This window comes from Salvia hispanica, chromosome 5, assembly GCF_029641045.1.
Source record: "Salvia hispanica isolate PSC_SH4W2 chromosome 5, Shi_PSC_v1, whole genome shotgun sequence".
Lineage (NCBI taxonomy): Eukaryota > Viridiplantae > Streptophyta > Magnoliopsida > Lamiales > Lamiaceae > Salvia > Salvia hispanica.
The window spans coordinates 25,846,370-25,859,775 of NC_142696.1; the positions used below are offsets into that span (position 1 = coordinate 25,846,370).

The 13,406-nt window shown below is 38.1% G+C and overlaps 1 protein-coding gene and 2 pseudogenes across 2 annotated transcripts; 1 reads left to right on the plus strand and 2 right to left on the minus strand.

Moving 5' to 3' along the window:
- Positions 1 to 1,719: 1,719 nt before the first annotated feature.
- Positions 1,720 to 7,640, minus strand: LOC125186784 (plastid division protein CDP1, chloroplastic-like; annotated as a pseudogene). Its single transcript, XR_016130153.1, has 12 exons — positions 7,296 to 7,640; positions 6,795 to 6,908; positions 6,487 to 6,624; positions 6,176 to 6,280; positions 5,976 to 6,098; positions 5,466 to 5,834; positions 5,118 to 5,213; positions 4,902 to 5,021; positions 4,269 to 4,334; positions 3,420 to 4,181; positions 2,497 to 2,687; positions 1,720 to 2,180 (listed from the first exon to the last, which is right to left on the minus strand). The product of XR_016130153.1 is annotated as a plastid division protein CDP1, chloroplastic-like (transcript).
- A 1,510-nt stretch (positions 7,641 to 9,150) lies between these two features.
- On the plus strand, positions 9,151 to 10,380 carry LOC125190387 (putative carboxylesterase 18 pseudogene; annotated as a pseudogene).
- A 259-nt stretch (positions 10,381 to 10,639) lies between these two features.
- Positions 10,640 to 12,633, minus strand: LOC125187412 (organic cation/carnitine transporter 1). Its single transcript, XM_048084000.2, has 2 exons — positions 12,205 to 12,633; positions 10,640 to 12,042 (listed from the first exon to the last, which is right to left on the minus strand). Exons 1-2 carry the CDS (start codon positions 12,590 to 12,592, stop codon positions 10,802 to 10,804), a joined length of 1,629 nt encoding a protein of 542 aa, XP_047939957.2. The 5' UTR covers positions 12,593 to 12,633; the 3' UTR covers positions 10,640 to 10,801.
- Between the last annotated feature and the right edge of the window lie 773 nt (positions 12,634 to 13,406).

The window sequence follows — 13,406 nt, forward strand, 5'->3', positions numbered from 1 at the left end:
TGACGGCATTGAGCATCTGAGAAGTCAACTTGGTATTCGGCCTCGATCTAACTTAGGTGCACCGCCACCGACCTCGGGGGATGATTAGCCGGCGGAGTAGTTTTTAAAATTTAAGTGTTTTTAATTTCTAGTATTCTAAATTATGTTTTATTTATTTATTTTTAGATGTTAATTATGTGTTTTTTTATATTTTTTTAGGATTTTAAATTGTAATTTTATTTTATTTAATGAAGTGTGTATTTATTAATTGAATATGTTGGAAAGAAAAATAAAAAATAAAATTGAATGAATAGTTAAGAGATGGGATGGTTAAGAAATGAAGGGATGCAGGTGTTGTCTCTTAGTTAAGAGATGGGGTGAAGAGTACAGTGGGGCCCATAAATAGTGAAGAGATGAGACGGATAAGAGACATGATGCAGATGGCCCAAAGCTGAAGACTTTGAGCAACTTTGTAGTGTAAATTTGAATACATGGAAAAGGGTTACATAACCATTTATAAATAGAGGGAACATCTTTTTTGGTCTACAAATTTTGCCAAAGTATCATTTTAGATCCGTGAACTTTGAAAATATCATTTGAGATCCATCAACTATGAGTGAATATCATTTGAAGTACTTTTTTACTATTTCCAAGTTTTTTTGGACGATAATAACCTCAATACTTTAAAGGGTATATATTTTTAATAAACTTATCATATTACTCATTTTTTTATAGATATCTTTACAATATATTTTTAAAGAATTTTCAAAATATAACTTGACCTTCAATATTATCACTTAATTTTGTAACATGCAAGTAAAATTGCTACTTCAATTTTTTATATTAAAGAATTTTAAAATTGAATAAAGAACTTTTCTTTAATAAAAAAAAAATGAATAAGGATTTTTTCTTGCATGTCACAAAATTAAGTGATAATATTGAAGTCAAATTATGTTTAGAAAATTCATCAAAAATATATACTAGTAAATAATATTTATAAAAAATATAAGTATATGATAAGTTTATTTAAAATATATACACTTAAAGATATTGAGGGTATTTTCATCCAAAAAAACTTAAAAATAGTAAAAAAGTACTTCAATTGATATTAACCCATAGTTGGTAGACCTCAAATGATATTTTCAAAGTTTATGGACCTAAAATAATACTTTGGCAAAGTTCGTGGACTAAAAAAATATTCCCTCTTATAAATATTAAGTTCAAAATGTACTAACTACAATGTCCAAACAAAACTGGCCATCAATTTTCTCAAATGAAAAGTGTCATTTTTCACGATGAAACACAACTTGGTTGATAAATACGCTTTCTCTTTAACTAGATGATGTTTATCTTTTGTATTCAGCATGATTGAATCACGTTCCATAAAATTGGCAAGCAAGAAGCTGTAGATTGGTGATGTGAAAACATTCGCGACTTCATACACAATAGATCACTTGAATAGAGTACACAAATGGCAGCCATCATCTTCAGCTAGTTCAAGATTAAACAAATCTGAAATGGCTGTGGAACAAAAAGGAAGTTGAGGAACTGAAATGGTATCCAGAGTTGCCAGTTTGCAAAAACTGATGAAGGTTAAACACGAACAATCAGAACCTTCACTATCCGCTTCAATGAAAATACATGAAAAAAAAAATTCTGATACAATAAAATAAGAAAATGAAACAATGTTAATAAACTAATAAAGTGCTGATAAGCATTCAACTAAAACGATTATTGACCAATTTTGCATATGTATAACATCTAAATTCATCAAACTTGGTTTATGCATCATTCAATCTTTTCCCACAAAAATATGGGTGTAACAAACAATGGCTCAATTAACCAAATCAATAGATGGTGGAATAAGATACAACTATCTTAAGTCCAGCTATAAACCTCAAGCCCCTACAATAACTAGCTGCTGGTTTAGACTGATAGCAAGGTAAGATACAATAAATGGAATATCCTAACTAAGTTAACAACTGGCTAGCTTATAGGAAGGAGGGGAGCCCCATGCCGAGGACGATGCTCCTCAGTTTTTCGTCAAATTCAGGCGTGGATGAAGAGCATCGGCTGATGAGAATTACACACGGCAGCAGTCCCCTCCAACCAAAGATCATGACAGAGTTAGAATATCGCTTTCACAGAACTTCCATGAGCCATCGTCTTGCCTCTTCAGAAGATAACGTATCTTATAAGGGCTGCACCAGATAAGTTTGATATTATGAAAGGCTAAGTTGCACAAGGAAACAAATTAATTGGTCTACTTTGTTTCATCACATCATGGAAATTATTTGATAATTCATAAATTACAGATTCGCCACAATAAACATAAAATCCAAAGAATGTGAACTTATGCAGGAGTTTCTACTTTCTGCCAAGTTATGGCTTAATCAGACAATGCTTTGATGGATGGCTGTAAATATTCACATGTAATGGAGTAGCTCATAGCAAATAAAGTCAGTCAAAACACCTGAAATGAAAAGAGAATTGCCAGAGTACCACTGAAGATTTTACCTGTAGTAAGATGGGTTTTTAGGGAGGGACTCATCCACCAGTTCAGCGGCCTCCTCCAAATGTACTTCTATGTCCGCCATCTCTCCACCAATCCCATCTCTTGAAATCTCTGCATGTAAAATTGTCAAGTGCAGCAAAACAAATCTCCAATGGCACGACTTGGCTTCCGCAGTATCAGCTAAAGCTTGCCACTAGAACAAATCCACTGACCAGGAGTTAGTAATAGCATATGACAAAGACTATATAGATTGAAGTTAGGGCTGGGGAAAAATACCGAAATACCGAAAAACCGGTCTTATCGTACCGAAAATATATCGAAAATACCGAATTTTTGGTATACCGTGACTTTCGGTATGGTATGATACCTTACCAAAAGATTGCGGTAAGGTAACGATATGAATTTTCAAATACCGCAGTATACCGCTGCATACCGAAATTCGGTATATACCGTAAACTAAGGTATATACCGTAAATTAAGGTATATACCACAATAATATAAACACAATTGTATATAAAATATATTTTATATATTTTTAAATTATAAATCTATCGTGAAATATAAATATAATTATGAATAAATTATATTTAATTTATTTTTAAAATTATAAATAATATTTTAAAAACTCTAATTTTCTATTTTAATTGATGTTGAAAGTCAGGTATACCGCAAAAATAAGGTATACCGAACTTCGGTACGGTATACCGAAAATGAGGTACGGTATCGGTATGGAAATTTGTCATACCGAATATAAGGTATACCGAAGTTCGGTATACCGAAAACTTTGGTAAGGTAAAGGTATGACTTTTTCGCATACCGTATTTACGGTGAGGTATACGGTATGGTGGTTTCGGTAAGGTATACCTTACCTACCCACCCCTAATTGAAGTACACTTCTTCACCACAATCATGAAATGAAACTCACCTGCGCAAGCATTGGTCCATCAAGTATTTCACTAAGCCCGCGTATGTTGTGGTTAGGTCCAAGTGCTTCAGCTTTAATTGCTTGCCACTGTTTGACAATAGCCTCAGCATCTTCAACCGGCATTGGAAACCTATAAGTTGATATTGAAGAAGAGACAGAAGCTGTTTGTAGGTCAGCAGATTCTGGATTGTCCCTATACTGCATTTTGACAAGAGAAAAGACTTTCTGGATTTGTCTCATGATGCCATTTTGCTTTGTACGCCTGAAACTAAAATCCGTAGAACAATCCGTCAGGGTAGGAGAGTTTGCGGAAATTCTTTGTTCATACATCCTCCATCTAGAACCATTTCCCAGTCTCAACTGTTGCGAGTTTATTAGCTTGAACATGGCAACCAAGATACAGCCTATTGCAGTAGCATATACCATCTTTCCAATCACATGACTGAAATCCAGCCACATATTCCACACCCCACCCTGCTTGGAACCTAATGTTCTCTTCAATTGAATAGAGGGTGTGCCTACACTGCTTCCAGCATTGGCCTTGCCCTCTATCAGTGGACTTTGCAGGTTATGAGGAGCAAGCTCCTTGACAGCTGGCCCAAGATGTCGTGAAGTTTCTGTGAAAGAACCTGGCACTTCATCTCTGCGATCTGTTGGAAGAGCAACAGAAAGTGATCTGTACCTTATGTCAGATAAAGCTGGAGAAGATCTTCGGTAATGTCTTTTTCCAGAAGCTCTTTTATCACCATAGAAAAAGTCAGCCTATTGTTGCAACTAGAAATTAGAATTTGAGAGGCTAGAAGAATTGCAAACATTGTGCATATTCACACTATCAAAGAAAGCGTTTACCAAGGATGGGTTACAATCTCGGGTATCTGGAAACATGCCAAGAGCAGCATCTTTCAACCATGTTTCCTAGAAAGAGAAAACGCAAAGCTCTGATAAGGATCAAAATTACAGAAATCGTAAAAATTGCAATAGAATTTTTATCCACAACATGCAAATATACCTAGCCATAAGTGATTGCAATCTCCGCAGAAAATGACAGCAAGAATTCCAAATCAAAGTCATTCATGAACCAAGTCGTTCCACACTAGACTAGGCTGTATAGAAGGCTCTTAACCTACTTGTGGATATCAATATGATTGATTATAAATAGGACCGAAAACAAATTTAAGTATTCCTTGTTTCAGAGTTACGATATGAGGAAAAAAGGAATATTAACATGAATGCAAGTGTTTGCTATGGAGTTATCTTGCATAAATTCATCCAACCAACCAACTTATGATAAGAAACAGTATAATCTATTTTCTTTAAAAAGTAAACATAAAGATTAGATTAAAAAAATTATAAGCAGGTCATAGTTCTGTGGAAAACTAACAATCAGCAGCATCTAAAAACTACACAACTGATGCAAGTTTTTTATATGGTGGGTGAGAATGGCATTTATAGATACGAAGCTTAAATAACAGAGAAAACTACCAGTGGTTTGTTAGCACTTGAAACTTCTTTAGTTTCTTTCACTTGCAGTGCTTTCTTAGAACTAGGAGAAGAATTCAGCTCAAGCTGTCTTAGCATTTCAACAGCTGTAGCTTCATCACCCTGGACAAATCAATATCTCAGATTTTCTTACCTGGTCTAAAAATGCATAAACTGGAAAATGCAACAGTGAACAGGGAAAGGAGCAAAACGGTGTACCTGCCCAAGTAGGAAAGCACAAAAGGCCTCCTCAAATTTCAAATCAATGCTTTCAGATGCTATTAAGCATTCACAAATTGATTTTGCTTTGTTAATCTACAAAAAAAAAAAAAAACAATGACAAACTTATCATTACTAGAAAACAACAGATCTGATTGTACAAAACAATGGTAAACTTATCATCACTGTATAGAATTGAATGAATTAATATTCACAAGTGGCATAAGAGTGAGGATGTAGTGATGTACTACATAAAATACTAAGAAGAAAATGTATACTCAAAGGCATAACATCATCTACTAAGTGAAGTCAAACATGATTAATATTATAGGAGAAAAGGATAAGTACCACGTCTGTTTGTTTGCTTGAAACTCCAAGGGCAATATGTGCTAACAAAACTACATAGAAGTTACTGAAATAAATGACAATCCTTTGATTCTGTGCCTCAAGTGACTTTCTGTTCTTTCTGGTGATAGCTAAACTATCCCATGGAACAAGTTCCACTATTTCTGTAGCCAATAGCTTTTTGAGTGCTTGATGCAGAAAACAAGCCCAGTCTTGAACTTGGCATGATGTTTCAACATCCAGGCCTTGTCTCAACAGTTCACGCAAAGCTGCAATTGCTCCAATTCTTCGCTCTGCATTTTCAGGTGTATGGGGCATACCCAAAAGATCCAATGTGCAAGCAGGAGCAAGTTCCTCCAATGATTCTTCTATCTAAAAGCAATGATAGGACTTGATCGAGTTAAGATGCAAAGTTTCTTTAATAGGATTTGTGCATTTCTTGTTACTTCACCAGAGAATAACCTTACTAAAGCACATCTGGGGTGAAGCCCAAACAGTAAACCTGATGGTTACCTGAGACAACAATATCATATTCCCAAGAGATATCTTGCTCCTCAAAAGACACTGAGCACGGGCAAGAGCTTCAAATCCTTGAGATATATTGTTCTTCTCAAATCCAACTTTGGCAATTGCACACTTCAAGAAAGCACCTATAATAAGAAGGTGAAACATAGCAAAAGTGCCAGGTAAAAATTGCTGCTTTTGCCTCTTACCTCTGCTAAAGCCATAGATAGAAGGAAATCGTGAACAAATGGCTTTGATTCAGGATGCTGTAGAGCTCTTCGCCCAATTTCTAGCACAAGCTTCTCTTCGCCGACCTAAATTATTCCAACAGAATTGCATCAAAATATAGATTCTATGGTCTGTATTCTCCATTTGCAGATTTGAGGGCCGGTAAACAATAGATCCATCAGATGAAATAGAAAATAATACTGCTAATATGTAGCAAAGTCAACATCACACTTGCTACATTATGTAAAGCAGGTTGGAGAGAATCAACATTTAAGTGCATGGCAATGCCTACCTCCTGAAGAAGGCATAAAGCACCAGGCAACCAAGTCCAAGGAATGTTGAGAGAAGATTTAGGTGGCTGCTTCTCTTTGAAATTTCCAGCATATTCTGGTTCAAAAAGAAGTTTGTCTCTTACATCCATCAAAACATCCTGAGGGAAAAAGGACACAAATATATGAGCCATACAGAAATCAGGGACCACTTATTAGGGAAAATGTGCAGCATAGATGATTAAGTTACTCATCATATAATGCCCACCAGGCATGAAAAGGTAATGAATCAATAACAGGAAAGAGTGAGTAAAGAAAACAGGATCTAGACCCGGCGAGACAAAACAGCATCTTTGGTGTAGCCCTCTTCAATCTCTGCACTTTTTAGATGCATCACTGACTTAACAATTTCATCTTTCTCGGCTTGATCATGCATGCCGATAATCTGAAATCACATTTTATCAAAAAAAAAAGGAAGAAGTCAGTCACACGGATTAAATTCTTAATTAGTAGTGCCATCAGTTATATGTTTCCATACAGGAAACCGAGACCACATGTTAATATGAAACATCATAAAGAACCCACCAGACTAAAGGGCCAGAAATGAGATGGGAGAAGTTGATTTTGATAATTTCTCTCCCAAATCTTCTTATATTCATAACAAAATGAAAAAGATGACAGTAATGGCTTAATGTTGGAATCGAGCTGGTGTAATGTATTGCCCTTGAGAGTAACTGTAGAGTAGTTTAGAACAACACTTTCCGGCGAGTATAATCCAATTAACCAAAAAGGCAGAAGCAAAGTATAGGAAACAAAATAAGTGTAAATTAACCTGGTAGCAAGTGACGGGAATTTCAATAACGGGAACCTGATTCGCGGCATTGCACTCTTACTAGAACTTTCCTGAACCGTGGCAGCACACAGTCTCCACGAGCGGCCGCAGCCACTGTGATAGTCAAAATCGTAATTGCGCCGCCAAGTTAGAATATCGCCCGCATTGTAACAGTATAACTTGTTCCCAGTTTCACTATAGAGGCATAGATTATTTACACTGGCCACCAACGTGTGAATATTGGCCATGAAATCCTAAATCAGCTGCTCCATTTTACACTCATCTAGTATTTGCCTAGCTATGGTTTTTGAAGTGGGAATTGATCTGCATTTGAGGAGAGATTAATTTTGTCGAGATTGTATGCAAAACCGTTGCTTTTCTCCTTTATTCTTTTCCAAACAAGGAAGGGATGAACGCTGTTAATTGTTTAATTAGTCCCCAAAGTATAGGAATTTACTATATTTGACCCCATAAGTTTCTTGTTATTTCATCCAGACCCTTGCACATGATTCACTTCTTGACTATGTATTGAGCTTCATTTTTCTATTTATAAATGCATCAACTTTGAAATTTTCTTATTTTTCCTGATAAACAATATCGATCTCGTGAAAATTACTCTCTCCTTTTCGGATAATTCGTCTCACTTTGACCGGGCACGGGTTTTAAAAAATATAATGAAAAGTGAGTTAAAAAGTTAGAAGAATATGAGGTTCACTACCAAAAATGGTAAAAAGTGAAATGAGACAAGTTATGTGGGACAAATCGAAATGAAAAAATGGAACAAATTATCCGGGACGGTGGGAGTACATGTAACAAACATTAGAGATTTATTGGCGTAAGCATTGTTATAATGTTTGAATATGACTCAAATTCAACATCGATATTTCTAAAGATATACTCCCTCCGTTCCATAGTAATAGGGGCGTTTTTCCATTTCCGTCCGTTCCATAGTAATAGAGTCATTTCCCTTTTTAGTAAAAGTCAACACATTTTTCCACACCTACTTTACTTTCTCTTACTTTTTTCTCTCTTCATCTCTCTACCTTTTTCATTTTCCACTTTATTCTCTCTTTACTTAACTCACCTAACACAATTTTTCTTAATCTCCGTGCCGAAAAGTTTTGCCTCCATTACTATGGAACGGAGGGAGTACATGCTTGTTACACTTGTACGGGAAACATTCGCGTTAGGGATATCCATATTAAGGAGTTACATTAAGTAGAGTTATACTAAAATGACAACCTACCACCAATAAGGACCCTTAGATTTAGGAGCAAATTAAACATTGCTTACTATGTGGAACTATGGAAGGCTTACTTGTCTATGTGTAGCAGATTGCTTGATTGTCTCTAGTTTCGTATGTTTGGAATCATATACCGAGTTGCTTGTCTATGTATTTGTTTGCCTATGTACTGCATATTGTTTGCCAAGATTGCCATTTCAACTATAATCTCACAATAGTGCTCTGATTTTGTATTGCATGTTGCTTGAAACCATATGATGAGATGTTTGTTTATGTATTATAGATTGCTTGCATAGCTTGTCATTTTAACTATGATGTCACCATATTAATTATTACATCCCTACATAAGTAGTCTTAAATACTGCATAAGACATTGTACAAGCCTAGTTAAAAGCAAGAGGAGACATAAATTAAGGAATTGTATAAAAGAGATGAAAATATGTGTCGTATGTATGAACTCTAATGTAACGTTTATATTAGTACATATCTTAGTTACACTTTAGATTCAAAGAACCCGCGAGCTATACTATATTTAAAAGTTGAAGATTTTAGGAGAATTTTAAGAAACTTCCGTAAAGTGGATTTTTTTAAGAGACTTTGGATTTTTTGTCTTATTACTCATTTGTATCTTGGAAATACTTAGGAACAAAAATTAGGGCTTGAATTGTTGTGAAAGGAGAAGAGAATGAGTAATGGGAAGAGAGAATCGGGTGCAGTGGCACTGCCAGTGTTGACAAGATTGAAGCTGTTTGTGTCGGAGCTGATTACATATCTGACGACCCGCTCCGACGGCAGCCTGAACCGCCGCCTCTTCAACCTCCTCGACTTGAAAGCCTCAGCACCATCCACCAAGCTCATCAACGCCATTCACGTCACCACTTCCGACATCACAGTGGACCCCTCCCGCAATCTCTGGTTCCGCCTCTTCACCCCGGCCACCTCCACCTCCGCTCCCGTCCCCTTGATCGTCTACTTCCACGGCGGCGGATTCACCAAATACGCCCCCGACTCCAAGGTCTTCGACCACCTCTGCAGCCACCTAGCCGCCCACGTCCCCGCAGTCGTCGCCTCCGTCAACTACCGCCTCGCCCCCGACCACAAGCACCCCAGCCAGTACGAGGACGGCTTCGACGTCCTCAGATTCATCGACGCCCGCCCCCACCTCGTCAATGCCGACATTGGGAGGTGCTTTGTTGGAGGGGACAGTGCGGGTGGGAACATAGCTCATCATGTCACGGTTAGAGCGGTTGAGGAAGTGGAGCAGTTTGGTATGCTGAGGATCGTTGGATTGCTTGGGCTGCAGCCCTTTTTCGGAGGCGAGGAACGCACCGACTCAGAGGTGAGGCTGACCAAGGTGCCGGGGCGGATGGATAGATACTGGAGGGACTTTCTGCCGGAGGGGGCGGATAGAGACCACCCTGCGGCTAATGTGTGTGGCACTGGCAGAGATGTGACCCACCTCCGGTTTCCGCCTTGTTTGGTGGTTGTTGGAGGGCGTGATCCGCTGCAGGATTGGCAGAGACGCTATGTTGAGTGGCTGAGGACTTGTGGGAAACCAGTTTTTGTGGTTCACTATCCAAATGCATTCCATGCTTTCTATGCATTTCCCGAGCTGCCCGACTTTCATCTCTTGCTTCAGGATGTTGCAAGCTTTGTCCGGGAACAACTCAACTCCTATTGAATTTCATTATTGTTCTTGCATCATTCATGTAAACCCAATTACAGCCTTGTAACAAGTTTGTGTTTTTGGTGATGTTTACATTTTCTTGTGATCAAGGTGTATCATGTATCTAGAAGGGCTTGTACTCTCGAGGATATATATATCAGAATCAGATTGTGGCATGCAAGACTCATTTCTTTATGATCATATATATACATAGGTGTATCTCTAGTGTGAATCTTGATGTTTTATGCCTCAGATTGAATTTTTCTCCAGTATAACGTGTGGATGATAAATTCCTTATCTTTTTCATTCAAGGTTTACAATTTACCGATGAATCATGACGATAGTGTTCATTTTCGCGTATAGAGGTTTTATTCAAATAATATTGAATCAAGTTTTCTTTACTGGATTTATACTCTATGCATATGCCATTTGAAGTTGGCAGTAAAAATAGCAGGATTCATGGATTGCAATTGAAGGTAAGTCAAGCAAAGCTTTGAAACTGTACACACATTTTGAGCAGAGTTGTGGATGCTGCTGCTTTGGTCTCCTGTTTCTAAGGAGAAACTACAAGTATAGTACAGTGATACACATTTACATTTACATTTGCAGGTTCTTGCCCATTTCCATTCCAATATCTGTAGACTCGGATTCTAACATTTCTTGCTCTTCTTGTTGCTCCAGAGTTTCATAGAGAGGAGAATTCCTGGTTTCGGGGAGCCACAAGCTCAGAAAGCCACTGATTATGGACAGAACCCCAAATACAAGGAAAGAAAGAGATGGGCTCGATCTCCCAAACACAACCAGCAGGGGAGAAATCGAGGCCCCCAGCATCAATGACTGCCTCAACATGGAAACACAGAAGTTCCTCACGTTTGTAGGGAACAGCTCCACGCAGTAGATGTACAGCACATCAAATGCAGTTGAAGCTGCCATGAAACCAACTGCCTCGATCATCAGTTGAGGTAAGCTTCCTCTTTTCTTTGATGATATCTCGCTTCCATTCTTGTCTCCTGTTCTTGAGAAAATCATGCAGAGGATGCAAGAAATTCCGGTGAGAAACGCTGAGGCAGAGAAGAGCAGGCGGCGGTTTGTGAAGGCGAGCATCACACTGCCTATGAAAACAGCTGGGATCTCCATCATCGCGTTTATGGCAACAGTAAAGTAGAGGTTAAAGTTAAGGTTTTCAACGTTGAGCTGAACACCATAGTAAACGAAACCAATCCCAAAACCTGTGAGCATAACCATTGTCATCCTTCTCACAGCCCATCTAGTATTCCACAGTCTCTCAATAGGCGAGGCTTTATTTTCTCCTTTGCCCGAGACCATTTTCTCATTCGTAGACGATGGCTCCAGGAGACTTAGATTCGAGGGCAACTCTCTTCCATTGATTCTAGCATATCTCCTCAACACATCAAGAGCTTCTTCGCTTCCTCCCCTCACGAGTAGCCACCTCGGAGACTCTGCTACAAAGGGCATTAGTATAAAGATTGAGTAAACGAGTGGAAGGATTGAAATAATCCTGTACAAACTTCTCCAACAAGTTCTGGTCGGATAAGCTATCAGGGGGATAGACAGAAACCCCGCTGCAAAGAAGAAAAATCCAACTTGGCCAACTTGACCGCGCCATTTCCGGCCAATGGTTTCTGTTGAGAGAACCAGGCAGCATATACCGATGCCTGCTCTGGAGAACCCGTTTGCCAAACGGAGAAGAGAGTAAATCCATATATTTGGGGAGAAGGAAGTTAGGAAAATGGTAGCAGCGGTTAGGAGACATGAAGCAAGCACTGCTCTTTTCCGCCCTAAGCATCCATCTGCCAAGCGGCCAAACACTGCAGAGCCTGTTAACACATACGGTCAAATTCATTCAGAATAAAAACCTTTTCTTCATGCATGATGCCTTAACATTATTAAATCTCATTTATGCAAAGTTTAATATTCTTTCTGTCTCTTTTTAGTAGTCTTGAGTTGAGACAAATAACAAGTGGGAAAAAGGAGGAAACCTATGAGGGAACCAAGGAAGTAAACCGACGTTGGCAGAGCAGCGAGAAATTTACGGTCACACACGAGTCCCCATTCAGCAATGGTGGAGCTTGTACTCCCACCACTCCACTCCCAAGTCCCCGGCTTCAACCCACAAACAGAAGCAGCCGTTGTGCCACCACATTCGCGGCCAATGCACCGCCATGACTGTGGTTGAGCATCTGTGAAGATGGTGACAAGGGTGCAGTGGGAATCGAATATCCTAGCCAGGGACACCAAGATTACCTGCACAAGCTGCGAGAATCCGAACGACCCCACATATTCCTCCACCACCTCATCCACTGTAAGCTGCAGCTTACTCCCTACTACATTTTTCTCTCCCACAAGTTGGTGTTTTTCCTCATCCATTTCAGACAAGAATGTGAGGGCGTGTCAGTGTTGTCTGATTCTTGAAAATAGCCCTTTTTATACACTGAGAAAACAAACAGTGAAGAAAAGGATGGATACCAGTGACTATGTTTGCATTAAGTTTGGGGTTTGGATCACATTATGGCTAATGTTGGTTGGTTTCTTGACGTGTTATGCCACTAAGAAAAGATAGCATTTTTATTCCTTGAAGGTGGCAATCTGAGTAAGGCAGAACTAGCTTGGATTATATTATACTACTATAATCATTATGCCTTAATAATCAGTGACATAGAACTGCACTATTTAAACATTAAGTTGTGCCTCAAATTCAAGGTTTAATGCATACAATCAAAATTTCTACTGTATTTGATGAGGTAGAAAATGTATTGTGCTGTTGTAGTGGAAACATAATTATTCCCACTAGTACAAGATGCTGATCCTATATTCTGACACAATATATATATATATATATATATATATATATATATATATGGTTTTGATCTATGAAGATCAGATTTAAATACAGAAACGCAGAACGCGGTCATACGTAGGGAATTTTTAGGTCATAGTTAGTTTATTTTTAGGTCATGCTAACAAAGCATGACCTAAAATGATGTTAACATGACATAAACCCAAATCTTATAATATGACCTAAAACTGCTTAATTATGACCTTTCGTATTTTTGATTAATTATTGACCATTAGATCATCTAATCCTAGGGCCAAGATTTGGGCTGCATTTTTGGATTTAAACATATACTTATTTTGATCATCTATATATATATATAGGGAGATGATCAAAATAAGTATATGT